This window comes from Coregonus clupeaformis, unplaced genomic scaffold, assembly GCF_020615455.1.
Source record: "Coregonus clupeaformis isolate EN_2021a unplaced genomic scaffold, ASM2061545v1 scaf1851, whole genome shotgun sequence".
NCBI classification, from domain to species: Eukaryota; Metazoa; Chordata; class Actinopteri; order Salmoniformes; family Salmonidae; genus Coregonus; species Coregonus clupeaformis.
Window position 1 is genome coordinate 32,127 of NW_025535305.1, and position 15,753 is coordinate 47,879.

The window sequence follows — 15,753 nt, forward strand, 5'->3', positions numbered from 1 at the left end:
TAATAGTGATAGGAGTATGTGTAGTGATTGGTAGGATCAGGTTAGGTGATGTGAGGTAAAAAAGTGTGAATTGTGTGAGGTGAAAGGTGGGTGAGTAGAAGAAAAAAAAATTGTAGAGGGCACAGGGAAGTGATGGGCAGGTGTGCAATAGGCTAGGTGTAATAGGGATGAAGACAAATTGTTAGGAAAGAAGTAATGTGAGGGGTGCATAGGGTAGGGTGGAATTGTGGTTAGGTGCACAGGGGTAGGTGTATCAGGCTAGGTTAGTGTATTGAGGAGTAAATAAAGTAAAAGAGTGGGCGGTAGGGGGGGGTAGTTGTGTGCAAGAAAAAAAGTGTAGGGGATAGGGTGTAATCAAAGAAAAATGTAAAGAGAATAAGTAGTGATAAGAAGAAAAATAGGGAAGACAGTTGTAAAAAAAGAAAATAAGGATGCAGAAAATGACTGAAGAAGAGTAAAGTATTACTAGGTGTGCTGGGTAGGGTGTGTAGTGGCTAGGGTGTACCAGTGGGAAAGGTAGTGAGGAAAAAAAAATGTGGGTCAGGCCAGGTGCATCAGGTTAGGGTGTCGGGGTAAGGAGTGCAGTCAGGGCTAGTGCATCAGGCTAGGTGCATCAGGGCCAGGGTGATTGTGGGAGTGTGTGTCAGGGCTAGGGGTCAGGGTGTAGTAGGAGTGTACGGGTTAGGTGGTATCAGGGAAGTAAGTGTGATAGGGTGCAGGGTGGAATATCAGGGCAGTGCATCAGGCCAGGACCAGTGCGCAGGTGGCCAGGTGAAGCCAGGAAGTGTGCAGATAGAGGAGTGTATCAGGAAAAAAGAAAGGTGTGAAGGATCAGCTAGGGGCATAATATGGTTAGGGTGATCAGGGTTAGGCTGCATCAGAGTTGAGGGTTGAAAGTAGAAAAAAAGTATCAGGGCTAGGCAAAAGGTTATAGTGTATAGGAAAGGAAAGTGATCAGTAGAGGTGATAGGGTGTGTAAGGCCAGGTGAAGAAAAAAGGTAAGAAGAAATGAATAGGGAAAATAGGTTAGGTAAGCAAAAAAAACAGTGCCAGTGATCAGGTAGGTGCAGCACAAGATGAAGTGATAAAGGGGACTGTGGCTAGTGATGAGCAGAGTAGGTAGAGTTAGGTGTGATGTGACAGGAGGTGATGAAGGTTAGGCATAAAAGGGTAAGAGTGCACTTGAAAGTGAAAGAGAATTAAAGAAAATAAGGTGTGATAGGGCTAGGTGACAGAGGAAAAAATGTGTGCAGGGTAAAGAAGAAAAAGTAATGTGCAGGTGGGACAGGTAGGTGATAGTGCAGAAAAGAGGTGATAAGGCAGTGATCAGAATAGGATAGGTATAAGGGAAAGGTAGTGGCAAGGTGCATGAGATATGGAGGTGAAGTCAGGGATCAGGCCAGGTGCACGGAGGAGGTGTAACTGTGAGGTGACAGGAGTGATAGGGCAGGGTGCAGAAGGTAGTGAAGGGTTAGAATAGGGCTGTGCAAGGATCAGGGGCAGGTGAAAGAAGAGGAAAAGTGCACAAAAAAAACAGAGAAGTGCACGTGAGGAAGGGAGTAGTAAGAGGTTAGGGGGTGTATCAGGGTTAGGTGTGTATCAGGGGTTAGGTGTGTATCAGGGGGTTAGTGGATAGATGTGCCAAGCTTATAGAGACATACCCCAAGAGACTTGCAGCTGTAATTGCTGCAAAAGGTGGCTCTACAAAGTATTGACTTTGGGGGGTGAATAGTTATGCACGCTCAAGTTTTCAGTTTTTTTGTCTTATTTCTTGTTTGTATCACACATTTTTTTTATTTTGCATCTTCAAAGTGGTAGGCATGTTTGTAAATCAAATGATACAAACCCCCCAAAAATCCATTTAAATTCCAGGTTGTAAGGCAACAAAATAGGAAAAATGCCAAGGGGGGTGAATATTTTCGCAAGCCACTGTATCCTAGGTGATTTGCCTGCCCAGATAAAATGACTGATGAGCTTATCCAACTTGGTAAAAAATGATTTTGGCAGAAAGATCAGAAGACATTGAAAAAGGTATAGAAACCTAGGTAAAATTTTCATTTTAACAGATTGGATTCTGCCAGCTAAGGAGAGAGGCAGACTTTAACTCGTGTGACTAGACTTTTAAAGTTAGTTTTATGGAGGGTAGCCAGAGAATGTGTTATATTCACACCTAAATAGGAAAAACCAGAGGCCGACAGACGGAAAGGCTGGGCTCCAGGGGGGAATTTGCTTGGCAGCAGGGTTGACGGAGAGGCTGGGCTCCAGGGGGAATCTGCTTGGCAGCGGGGTTGACGGAAAGGCAGGGCTCCAGGGGGAATTTGCTTGGCAGCGGGGTTGATCTGAAAACATTCACTTTTCTGAATGTTCAATTTGTAACCTGAGAATGATCCAAATGTGTTTAAAATATGCAGTATGTTATCGACAGAGTTCACAGGGTTAGTGATATATAATAGTAGATCATCTGCATACAGTGACACTTTGTGTTCTTCACCAGCTCGGTGGATTCCAATGAATGATGATGATAATTTAAGGCCAAGGAAAGCGGTTCTACCGGAAGTGCAAAAAGGAGCGGGGACATGGGACACCCTTGACGGGTCCCTCTGGAGAGGGGGAAGTATTTTGAGTGTTGAGAGTTGATGTGTACGCTAGCCGTAGGAGCAGAATAGAGCAGACGTATCCATGAGATGAAACTGGACCCAAAACCAAATCTTCCCTAAATCTTAAATAAATAATCCCACTCCACCTGGTCTAAAGCCTTTTCCGCATCAAGAGAAACAACAATTTCGAGGTCTGGAGAGACAGAAGGAGAGGATAATGTTCAAAAGACGGCGTTCATTGGAAAACAGTTGTCGCCCTTTGATGGAACCCGTTTGATCATCAGATATGACATCCTAGAAGGTTCCAACCGGCATGCTAGAACCTTAGCTAATAATAGTTTAACATCAGCGTTCAAAAGTGAAATGGGCCGATATCCACCACATTCTGCCGGATCTTTATCTTTCTTGAGTATAAGTGAGATGGAGGCTTGAGTATAAGTGAGATGGAGGCTTGAGTATAAGTGAGATGGAGGCTTGAGTATAAGTGAGATGGAGGCTTGAGTATAAGTGAGATGGAGGCTTGAGTTAGCGCCGGGGGGGGATAGCCCTGTGAACCTATCTAATAGTAATGGGGTCAGTTGATCTGAGAATTTTTTATACAAATCGACGAGGAAGCCACCAGGGCCTGGGGCCTTGCCACATTGCATTAACTTTGGACCCTTTGTTGTCTCATCTAGATGCAGAGGGTTGTCCAGAACTTTACTCATGTCCATATCAATGGATGGAATATCCAAGTTATCTAAAAAGTTGTCCATATCCGTATTGTCTGATGGGGGTTTGGATTTGTAGAGGTTAGAATAAAATGACACAAAAGTTGAATTATTATTATTAGAGGGATCACTACGGGAAGAGTCGTATACCTGAGAGATGATGAGATGCTGACTGGCGTTTAAGTTGGTCTGCCAAAAGGCGGCTGGCCTTGTCACCATATTTGTAGTACGTCCCCTTTGTTCGCTGCAACAGAAACTCTGCTTTATCAGTGGAAAGCAGATTAAATAGAGTTTGAAGTTTCAGCCTCTCTGCATATAATTCAGGGGAAGGTGAAGTTGAATATTGGCAGTCTATTGGCAGGCTTGAGTCCACCAGTTCTTGACGTTTCGGTTTTGCTTTGTTTGACATAATGAGCATTGTAAGAAAGTATCTTTCCCCGTAATACAGCTTTGAATGAATACATCTATGTTGGTTGAAATAAAGTCACAGAGTTCTTAGTTAGACAATAGGGCCGTGTTAAATCTCCAATTCGACTGTTTGTTTTGCGTTCAGAGTAAGAGCTAAGACCAGAATGTGGGGGGGATGGTCCGAAATTACTATAACAGAATATTCTGTAGTTTTACCAGAGGGGAGAAGGGCTCTATCTGAATAAAAGTAGTCTGTGCGCGAATAGGCTTGGTGAACATGAGAGAAGTAGGAGAAGTCCTTTGTGACCGGGTGGAGGAAGCGCCATGGATCAACACAACCCATTTGGGTCATGAATGTAGTAAGAGCTTTTGCCATCCCGGAAGGAGGAAGTGTTCTGGGATCAGACCGGTCGAGTCTTGGTTCAATAACACAGTTAAGGTCCCCGCCGAAGATGAGGCGGTGCGTGTCAAGATTAGGGAGAGAGGCTAAAAGAGATGTCATGAATCTAGTGTCATCCCAGTTAGGGGTGTAAACATTCGGCAAGTACTACAGGGGTCTGGAAGAGGGGGCCACTAACTGGATAACGTCCTCCAGGATCTGAAATGATCTGTGAGGGTGGTGAAAACTGTACTCGTTTGTGAATCACTATTGCTGTTCCCCTGGCTTTGCCGTTAAAATTAGAATGAAAAACCTTTCCAACTCATGCTTTACACAATCTAGTATGGTCGTTAACACGTAGGTGCGTTTCTTGAAGAAATGCGATATCAGTATTCAGGCTCTTCAGATGTGAAAATACTCTGGAGCATTTAATTTGCCCCCCACAACCGTGAATGTTCCATGTCACCAGTCTGACTGGAAGCCCCAAAATACCCCCCTGACTTGTTGAACTAGACATTAATCCTTATAAGAGGAGAAGTCAAAATACCATCCTGACTTGTTGAACTAGACATTAATCCTTATAAGAGGAGAAGTCAAAATACCATCCTGACTTGTTGATCTAGACATTAATCCTTATAAGAGGAGAAGTCAAAATACCATCCTGACTTGTTGTTGAACTAGACATTAATCCTTATAAGAGGAGAAGTCAAAATACCATCCTGACTTGTTGTTGAACTAGACATGAATCCTTATAAGAGGAGAAGTCAAAATACCATCCTGACTTGTTGTTGAACTAGACATTAATCCTTATAAGAGGAGAAGTCAAAATACCATCCTGACTTGTTGAACTAGACATTAATCCTTGTAAGAGGAGAAGTCAAAATACCATCCTGACTTGTTGAACTAGACATTAATCCTTATAAGAGGAGAAGTCAAAATACCATCCTGACTTGTTGTTGAACTAGACATTAATCCTTATAAGAGGAGAAGTCAAAATACCATCCTGACTTGTTGTTGAACTAGACATTAATCCTTATAAGAGGAGAAGTCAAAATACCATCCTGACTTGTTGTTGAACTAGACATTAATCCTTATAAGAGGAGAAGTCAAAATACCATCCTGACTTGTTGTTGAACTAGACATTAATCCTTATAAGAGGAGAAGTCAAAATACCACCCTGACTTGTTGTTGAACTAGACATTAATCCTTATAAGAGGAGAAGTCAAAATACCATCCTGACTTGTTGTTGAACTAGACATTAATCCTTATAAGAGGAGAAGTCAAAATACCATCCTGACTTGTTGTTGAACTAGACATTAATCCTTATAAGAGGAGAAGTCAAAATACCATCCTGACTTGTTGTTGAACTAGACATTAATCCTTATAAGAGGAGAAGTCAAAATACCATCCTGACTTGTTGTTGAACTAGACATTAATCCTTATAAGAGGAGAAGTCGAAAATACCATCCTGACTTGTTGTTGAACTAGACATTAATCCTTTATAAGAGGAGAAGTCAAAATACCATCCTGACTTGTTGTTGAACTAGACATTAATCCTTATAAGAGGAGAAGTCAAAATACCATCCTGACTTGTTGTTGAACTAGACATTAATCCTTATAAGAGGAGAAGTCAAAATACCACCCTGACTTGTTGTTGGACTAGACATTAATCCTTATAAGAGGAGAAGTCAAAATACCATCCTGACTTGTTGTTGAACTAGACATTAATCCTTATAAGAGGAGAAGTCAAAATACCATCCTGACTTGTTGTTGAACTAGACATTAATCCTTATAAGAGGAGAAGTCAAAATACCCCCCTGACTTGTTGTTGAACTAGACATGAATCCTTATAAGAGGAGAAGTCAAAATACCATCCTGACTTGTTGTTGAACTAGACATTAATCCTTATAAGAGGAGAAGTCAAAATACCATCCCCTGACTTGTTGAACTAGACATTAATCCTTATAAGAGGAGAAGTCAAAATACCATCCTGACTTGTTGTTGAACTAGACATTAATCCTTATAAGAGGAGAAGTCAAAATACCATCCTGACTTGTTGTTGAACTAGACATTAATCCTTATAAGAGGAGAAGTCAAAATACCATCCTGACTTGTTGTTGAACTAGACATTAATCCTTATAAGAGGAGAAGTCAAAATACCATCCTGACTTGTTGTTGAACTAGACATTAATCCTTATAAGAGGAGAAGTCAAAATACCATCCTGACTTGTTGTTGAACTAGACATTAATCCTTATAAGAGGAGAAGTCAAAATACCATCCTGACTTGTTGTTGAACTAGACATTAATCCTTATAAGAGGAGAAGTCAAAATACCATCCTGACTTGTTGTTGAACTAGACATTAATCCTTATAAGAGGAGAAGTCAAAATACCATCCTGACTTGTTGAACTAGACATTAATCCTTATAAGAGGAGAAGTCAAAATACCACCCTGACTTTTGTTGGACTAGACATTAATCCTTATAAGAGGAGAAGTCAAAATACCATCCTGACTTGTTGTTGAACTAGACATTAATCCTTATAAGAGGAGAAGTCAAAATACCATCCTGACTTGTTGTTGAACTAGACATGAATCCTTATAAGAGGAGAAGTCAAAATACCATCCTGACTTGTTGTTGAACTAGACATTAATCCTTATAAGAGGAGAAGTCAAAATACCATCCTGACTTGTTGTTGAACTAGACATTAATCCTTATAAGAGGAGAAGTCAAAATACCCCCTGACTTGTTGTTGAACTAGACATGAATCCTTATAAGAGGAGAAGTCAAAATACCATCCTGACTTGTTGTTGAACTAGACATTAATCCTTATAAGAGGAGAAGTCAAAATACCATCCTGACTTGTTGAACTAGACATTAATCCTTATAAGAGGAGAAGTCAAAATACCATCCTGACTTGTTGTTGAACTAGACATTAATCCTTATAAGAGGAGAAGTCAAAATACCATCCTGACTTGTTGTTGAACTAGACATTAATCCTTATAAGAGGAGAAGTCAAAATACCATCCTGACTTGTTGTTGAACTAGACATTAATCCTTATAAGAGGAGAAGTCAAAATACCATCCTGACTTGTTGTTGAACTAGACATGAATCTTTATAAGAGGAGAAGTCAAAATACCATCCTGACTTGTTGTTGAACTAGACATTAATCCTTATAAGAGGAGAAGTCAAAATACCATCCTGACTTGTTGTTGAACTAGACATTAATCCTTATAAGAGGAGAAGTCAAAATACCATCCTGACTTGTTGTTGAACTAGACATTAATCCTTATAAAAGGAAAAGGGAGATTGAGAGAGGAGTAGCATGAAACGGAAACAGAGCACAAGAATCCTTGGGTAATCCTGTGATGCAGCACTCCATCACTCTCCTTCTTGGTAAAATAGCCCTTACACAGCCTGGAGGTGTGTTGGGTCATTGTCCTGTTGAAAAACAAATGATAGTCCCACTAAGCCCAAACCAGATGGGATGGCGTATCGCTGCAGAATGCTGTGGTAGCCATGCTGGTTAAGTGTGCCTTGAATTCTAAATAAATCACAGACAGTGTCACCAGCAAAGCTCCCCCACACCATCACACCTCCCCTCCATGCTTCACGGTGGGAACCACACATGCGGAGATCATCCGTTCACCTACTCTGGGTCTCACAAAGACACAGCGGTTGGAACCATAAATCTCAAATTTGGACTCATCAGACCAAAGGACAGATTTCCACCGGTCTAATGTCCATTGCTCATGTTTCTTGGCCCAAGCAAGTCTCTTCTTATTATTGGTGTCCTTTAGTAGTGAGTTCTTTGCAGCAATTCGACCATGAAGGCCTGATTCACGCAGTCTCCTCTGAACAGTTGATGTTGAGATGTGTCTGTTACTTGAACTCTGTGAAGCATTTATTTGGGCTGCAATTTCTGAGGCTGGTAACTCCAATGAACTTATCCTCTGCAGCAGAGGTAACTCTGGGTCATCCTTTCCTGTGACGGTGTCAAGGCGTCAGTGTGATGCGGTAGGACGAAGTCAGGCGAAGGACACAGAGCTAATCGAAAACGTATCTTAATGAACATACCTCCACGCAGGGAGGAAACAAACCCGCTCACATATGACAACCAAAACATGAACAAACACGCACAACACACAGTGTGAGACAGAGGGTTAAGTAGGGAAGACATAATTACATAATGGGAAACAGGTGAGACCAATACATACAGAACCAGTAGAACTACTAGGAATTACTAGGACTAACGTTACTCCCATAAAACAGGCAAGTAGTTTTGAAAAAATGGACCTCGCAGTTAAAGGTGACACAGAGACGGGGCAGGATAAGTCAGCCCAAAGCGGATTCCCTTCTTGTACAGAGTGGACTTGATGTCATTGAATGCGGCCCATTTCTTCGCCAGGCTAGAAGTGAAATCCTGGTAGAACTTGATCTTTTGTATTATTATTATTATTTATATTATTATTATTTTTATTATTTTGGAAAGTGATGTCGCCATGTTCCCTTGCCCACCGAACGACGAGCTCCTATTCTTTGTCTTGATGGAACCGCTGTCGGCCGCCTGGGCCAGGTTTCGGTGCCATGTTGCGGTGGGTTCTATCAAGTTCAGGAAGATTGGGAAAAGCCTCATTGCCCAAAACCTCCTTGAACAGCTCCGCCATGAACTGGGTTGGAGATCCTGTCTCAGAATCCTCTGGCAGTCCAATCACGCGGATATTCTGGCATTTTGAACGTGAAATCAAATCTTCCACTTGTAGCTGCAGCGACTTGTTGTTGGCGGCGGCCACATCGTCAAGCCTGGTTTCCAGCGTAGTGAGTTGGTCGCTGTGGCCCGACAGCCGGCCAGTGTGGTAGTGTGAGATGCCACAGAACCACAGATTGTTTCCACGGTTGCCTGAATTGGAGCCAGAGCAGCCACCAGTGAGTTATTCAGCAATTCGGTGAGTTCTGCTGCCAAACTTTCCCGTGATTTCGACCAGCTCTCTGACAAGAATCTCCTGTTATCGGGTTAGCCATGACGCCCGGAGTGGCTATTGAAGCCTTCAATGAAGGTGGGATGGTAGCCATTTTAGCTGAAGTTGATTTGATGGAGTGTGATGTTTTTTCTGTCGATTTTCCAAAGCGTGTAACTGGTTTGCTCATGCTAACTTAGGTACACTCTTACTGGGTCATTAAAATAACAACTTTTGAGGTCATGAGAAGTATGGATTTAGGCGAAATGGAGGATTATGGAATCAAATATGATGCCAAGGTACTTAAAATGGGATACCACCTGGAGACCCTCCCCTGACACACAGACATCTGTCCTCTTTGTGAACAACATGCAGACTGTTTTTTTTCTTCACATTGAGATGCACCATGAGTCACTGAGTCACTTTGTAACCTGGACCATTACAGTAGTGAGTCACTGAGTCACTGAAACAGTAGTGAGTCACTGAGCTTTGTAACCTGGACCATTACAGTAGTGAGTCACTGAGTCACTTTGTAACCTGGACCATTACAGTAGTGAGTCACTGAGCCACTTTGTAACCTGGACCATTACAGTAGTGAGTCACTGAGTCACTTTGTAACCTGGACCATTACAGTAGTGAGTCAATGAGCCACTTTGTAACCTGGACCATTACAGTAGTGAGTCACTGAGCCACTTTGTAACCTGGAACATTACAGTAGTGAGTCACTGAGTCACTTTGTAACCTGGACCATTACAGTAGTGAGTCACTGAGCCACTTTGTAACCTGGACCATTACAGTAGTGAGTCACTGAGTCTCTTTGTAACCTGACCATTACAGTAGTGAGTCACTGAGTCACTTTGTAACCTGGACCATTACAGTAGTGAGTCACTGAGTCACTTTGTAAACTGGACCATTACAATACAGAGTCACTGAGTCACTTTGTAACCTGGACCATTACAGTAGTGAGTCACTGAGTCACTTTGTAACCTGACCATTACAGTAGTGATTCACTGAGTCACTTTGTAACCTGGACCATTACAGTAGTGAGTCACTGAGTCACTTTGTAACCTGGACCATTACAGTAGTGAGTCACTGAGCCACTTTGTAACCTGGACCATTACAGTAGTGAGTCACTGAGTCACTTTGTAACCTGGACCATTACAGTAGTGAGTCACTGAGTCACTCTGTAACCTGGACCATTACAGTAGTGAGTCACTGAGTCACTTTGTAACCTGGACCATTACAGTAGTGAGTCACTGAGCCACTTTGCAACCTGGACCATTACAGTAGTGAGTCACTGAGTCACTTTGTAACCTGGACCATTACAGTAGTGAGTCACTGAGCCACTTTGTAACCTGGACCATTACAGTAGTGAGTCACTGAGCCACTTTGTAACCTGGACCATTACAGTAGTGAGTCACTGAGTCACTTTGTAACCTGGACCATTACAGTAGTGAGTCAATGAGCCACTTTGTAACCTGGACCATTACAGTAGTGAGTCACTGAGCCACTTTGTAACCTGGAACATTACAGTAGTGAGTCACTGAGTCACTTTGTAACCTGGACCATTACAGTAGTGAGTCACTGAGCCACTTTTTGTAACCTGGACCATTACAGTAGTGAGTCACTGAGTCTCTTTGTAACCTGGACCATTACAGTAGTGAGTCACTGAGTCACTTTGTAACCTGGACCATTACAGTAGTGAGTCACTGAGTCTCTTTGTAACCTGGACCATTACAGTAGTGAGTCACTGAGTCACTTTGTAACCTGGACCATTACAGTAGTGAGTCACTGAGTCACTTTGTAACCTGGACCATTACAGTAGTGAGTCACTGAGTCACTTTGTAACCTGGACCATTACAGTAGTGAGTCACTGAGTCACTTTGTAACCTGGACCATTACAGTAGTGAGTCACTGAGCCACTTTGTAACCTGGACCATTACAGTAGTGAGTCACTGAGTCACTTTGTAACCTGGACCATTACAGTAGTGAGTCACTGAGTCACTCTGTAACCTGACCATTACAGTAGTGAGTCACTGAGTCACTTTGTAACCTGGACCATTACAGTAGTGAGTCACTGAGCCACTTTGCAACCTGGACCATTACAGTAGTGAGTCACTGAGTCACTTTGTAACCTGGACCATTACAGTAGTGAGTCACTGAGCCACTTTGTAACCTGGACCATTACAGTAGTGAGTCACTGAGTCACTCTGTAACCTGGACCATTACAGTAGTGAGTCACTGAGTCACTTTGTAAACTGGACCATTACAGTAGTGAGTCACTGAGCCACTTTGTAACCTGGACCATTACAGTAGTGAGCCACTTTGTAACCTGGACCATTACAGTAGTGAGTCACTGAGTCACTTTGTAACCTGGACCATTACAGTAGTGAGTCACTGAGTCACTTTGTAACCTGGACCATTACAGTAGTGAGTCACTGAGCCACTTTGTAACCTGGACCATTACAGTAGTGAGTCACTGAGTCACTTTGTAACCTGGACCATTACAGTAGTGAGTCACTGAGCCACTTTGTAACCTGGACCATTACAGTAGTGAGTCACTGAGTCACTCTGTAACCTGGACCATTACAGTAGTGAGTCACTGAGTCACTTTGTAACCTGGACCATTACAGTAGTGAGTCACTGAGTCACTTTGTAACCTGGACCATTACAGTAGTGAGTCACTGAGCCACTTTGTAACCTGGAACATTACAGTAGTGAGTCACTGAGTCACTTTGTAACCTGGACCATTACAGTAGTGAGTCACTGAGCCACTTTGTAACCTGGACCATTACAGTAGTGAGTCACTGAGTCTCTTTGTAACCTGGACCATTACAGTAGTGAGTCACTGAGTCACTTTGTAACCTGGACCATTACAGTAGTGAGTCACTGAGTCACTTTGTAAACTGGACCATTACAATACAGAGTCACTGAGTCACTTGTAACCTGGACCATTACAGTAGTGAGTCACTGAGTCACTTTGTAACCTGGACCATTACAGTAGTGATTCACTGAGTCACTTTGTAACCTGGACCATTACAGTAGTGAGTCACTGAGTCACTTTGTAACCTGGACCATTACAGTAGTGAGTCACTGAGCCACTTTGTAACCTGGACCATTACAGTAGTGAGTCACTGAGTCACTTTGTAACCTGGACCATTACAGTAGTGAGTCACTGAGTCACTCTGTAACCTGGACCATTACAGTAGTGAGTCACTGAGCCACTTTGTAACCTGGACCATTACAGTAGTGAGTCACTGAGTCACTTTGTAACCTGGACCATTACAGTAGTGAGTCACTGAGCCACTTTGTAACCTGGACCATTACAGTAGTGAGTCACTGAGTCACTTTGTAACCTGGACCATTACAGTAGTGAGTCACTGAGTCACTTTGTAACCTGGACCATTACAGTAGTGAGTCACTGAGCCACTTTGTAACCTGGACCATTACAGTAGTATGAGCCACTTTGCTAACCTGGACCATTACAGTAGTGAGTCACTGAGTCACTTTGTAACCTGGACCATTACAGTAGTGAGTCACTGAGCCACTTTGTAACCTGGACCATTACAGTAGTGAGTCACTGAGTCACTCTGTAACCTGGACCATTACAGTAGTGAGTCACTGAGTCACTTTGTAACCTGGACCATTACAGTAGTGAGTCACTGAGCCACTTTGCAACCTGGACCATTACAGTAGTGAGTCACTGAGTCACTCTGTAACCTGGACCATTACAGTAGTGAGTCACTGAGTCACTTTGTAACCTGGACCATTACAGTAGTGAGTCACTGAGCCACTTTGTAACCTGGACCATTACAGTAGTGAGCCACTTTGTAACCTGGACCATTACAGTAGTGAGTCACTGAGTCACTTTGTAACCTGGACCATTACAGTAGTGAGTCACTGAGTCACTTTGTAACCTGGACCATTACAGTAGTGAGTCACTGAGCCACTTTGTAACCTGGACCATTACAGTAGTGAGTCACTGAGTCACTTTGTAACCTGGACCATTACAGTAGTGAGTCACTGAGCCACTTTGTAACCTGGACCATTACAGTAGTGAGTCACTGAGTCTCTTTGTAACCTGGACCATTACAGTAGTGAGTCACTGAGTCACTTTGTAACCTGGACCATTACAGTAGTGAGTCACTTTGTAACCTGGACCATTACAGTAGTGAGTCACTTTGTAACCTGGACCATTACAGTAGTGAGTCACTGAGTCTCTTTGTAACCTGGACCATTACAGTAGTGAGTCACTGAGTCACTTTGTAACCTGGACCATTACAGTAGTGAGTCACTGAGCCACTTTGTAACCTGGACCATTACAGTAGTGAGTCACTGAGCCACTTTGTAACCTGGACCAGGTGTGTCTGTGACGGACAATACAGCTCCGCTTGGAACGCTGCTCATCCAATCAGCATCCAGGATCCAAACAACCAGTTTTATAATGCTGATGGAATGTCTGCTTTTAATTCCATTTAGTACTCAGTCCTGTTCTGGAATGTACTATGCTATAGTAATATGATAGTATAGTACAATGGTATAATGCTAATAGTTCTGGTGGTTGTTTCCAGGTTTAATATGATACAGTATCCTGCTTGTATCCTGTGTTGTGGTGGTTTTATTCCAGGTATATGCACTGAGTGGACAAAACATTAAGGACACCTGCTCTTTCCATGACAGACTGACCAGGTGAATCCAGGTGAAAGATATGATCCCTTATTGATGTCACCTGTTAAATCCACTTCAATCAGTGTAGATGAAGGGGAGGAGACAGGTTAAAGAAGGATGTTTAAGCCTTGAGACAATTGAGACATGGATTGTGTATGTGTTCCATTCAGAGGGTGAATGGGCAAGACAACATATAAGTGCCTTTGAACGGGGTATGGTAGTAGGTGCCAGGTGCACCGGATTGTGTCAAGAACTGCAACGCTGCTGGGTTTTTCAGACTCAACAGTTTCCTGTGTGTATCAAGAATGGTCCACCACCCAAAGGACATCCAGCCAACTTGACACAACTGTGGGAAGCATTGGAGTCAACATGGGCCAGCATCCCTGTGGAACGCTTTCGACACCTTGTAGAGTCCAATGCCCCGACGAATTAAGGCTGTTCTGAGGGAAAAAGGTGGGGTGCCACTCAACATTAGGAAGGTGTTCTTAATGTTTGGTATACTCAGTGGATCTCTATGATATAATGATATTCATATTAAAGCCTGTAACCTGTGTTCTGTTTTATTCCAGGTGGTTCCTCTGAACTGGTACAACATGTTGTTGCCTAGATACGGCCTGGTGTTGGAGTTGGGTGGTGAAGGGGAGGTGGTGGGGAGTCTCCATGACCCTACAGGCAGCCTGACCTGGGCCGTCAGCGACGTGTTCCCCCACCAGGGGAGACTCTACCTGGGTAGCACCGACCTGCCCTTCCTTCCTGTCCTGGAGGACTGGAGCTAACCGCTAGCTATCTACTGTAGATAACATGGAGGACTGGAGCTAACCGCTAGCTAGCTATCTACTGTAGATAACATGGAGAACTGGAGCTAACCGCTAGCTAGCTATCTACTGTAGATAACATGGAGGACTGGAGCTAACCGCTAGCTATCTACTGTAGATAACATGGAGGACTGGAGCTAACCGCTAGCTATCTACTGTAGATAACATGGAGGACTGGAGCTAACCGCTAGCTATCTACTGTAGATAACATGGAGGACTGGAGCTAACCGCTAGCTAGCTATCTACTGTAGATAACATGGAGGGACTGGAGCTAACCGCTAGCTAGCTATCTACTGTAGATAACATGGAGGGACTGGAGCTAACCGCTAGCTAGCTATCTACTGTAGATAACAGACTGGAAGGAAGAGAAGGTACAGTAGAAGTGGTCCTAACCACTGATCCAGGACCAGGGATTCTCCTTTACCTATAAGGTTAGGAACTGGGGTTAGGACCAACTTCTGCCGCAGGCCCTCTCTTACCAGGCCTGGGGGTGGCTGGGGGGAAGGGGTGAAAGGAGCAAGTTACCTGACTGTGACGTGTCCAGAGACTGCAGCAGTGATACCTGCCCATGGCCCTGGGTCTATTGCCAATCACAACCAGGTATCGTTTTCAGTCCATAAGGACAGGTTTCAGTTGATCTGCGACCTTTGTAATACAGATCATTTGGTTCCACAGTGCACTGAATGACCAAGAGACTGTTAAACTGAAAAACCATGTCTTTAGTTAGTTAATATGTTGGTCTAAAGTGTCTCCTCTGACCCGTACAGGGGACAGATTCTGTTGTAACTAGCCATGCTGGTTAGGCATCTGTCTGATGGCTGTTATAGGGGTCTAACCCAGCTGTAGTTAGTGTCTCCTCGGACCTCTACAGGGGAAGGAATGTTTTTGATCCAACAGACGATAAGGAAGGATGTTTTAAATGATCATAACATTGTTGTTATCTTTTGCCATAACTATCTGAAAGACCACTTAATAAAAAAACACTAATAATATCACAATTTTACTGTTCTGTGGACTCAGCTGATCTGAAGACATAAAGCATATCTCAAGATATACCTGGTACTAACGACGTTGTTATTAACAAGATATACCTGGTACTAACGATGTTATTAACTAGATATACCTGGTACTAACGTGTTGTTATTAACTAGATATACCTGGTACTAACGTGTTGTTATTAACAAGATATACCTGGTACTAACGTGTTGTTATTAACTAG

The 15,753-nt window shown here is 43.1% G+C and overlaps 1 protein-coding gene across 1 annotated transcript in view; it reads left to right on the forward strand.

The window, feature by feature from the left end:
* The window catches only part of LOC123487875 (adipocyte plasma membrane-associated protein-like), a 42,308-nt gene extending 27,310 nt beyond the window's left edge, over positions 1–14,998 (forward strand). Inside the window, 1 exon segment of the mRNA XM_045218851.1 lies at positions 14,289–14,998. Coding sequence (XP_045074786.1) covers positions 14,289–14,495 — 207 coding nt within the window. The 3' untranslated portion in view covers positions 14,496–14,998.
* Positions 14,999–15,753: the final 755 nt, after the last annotated feature.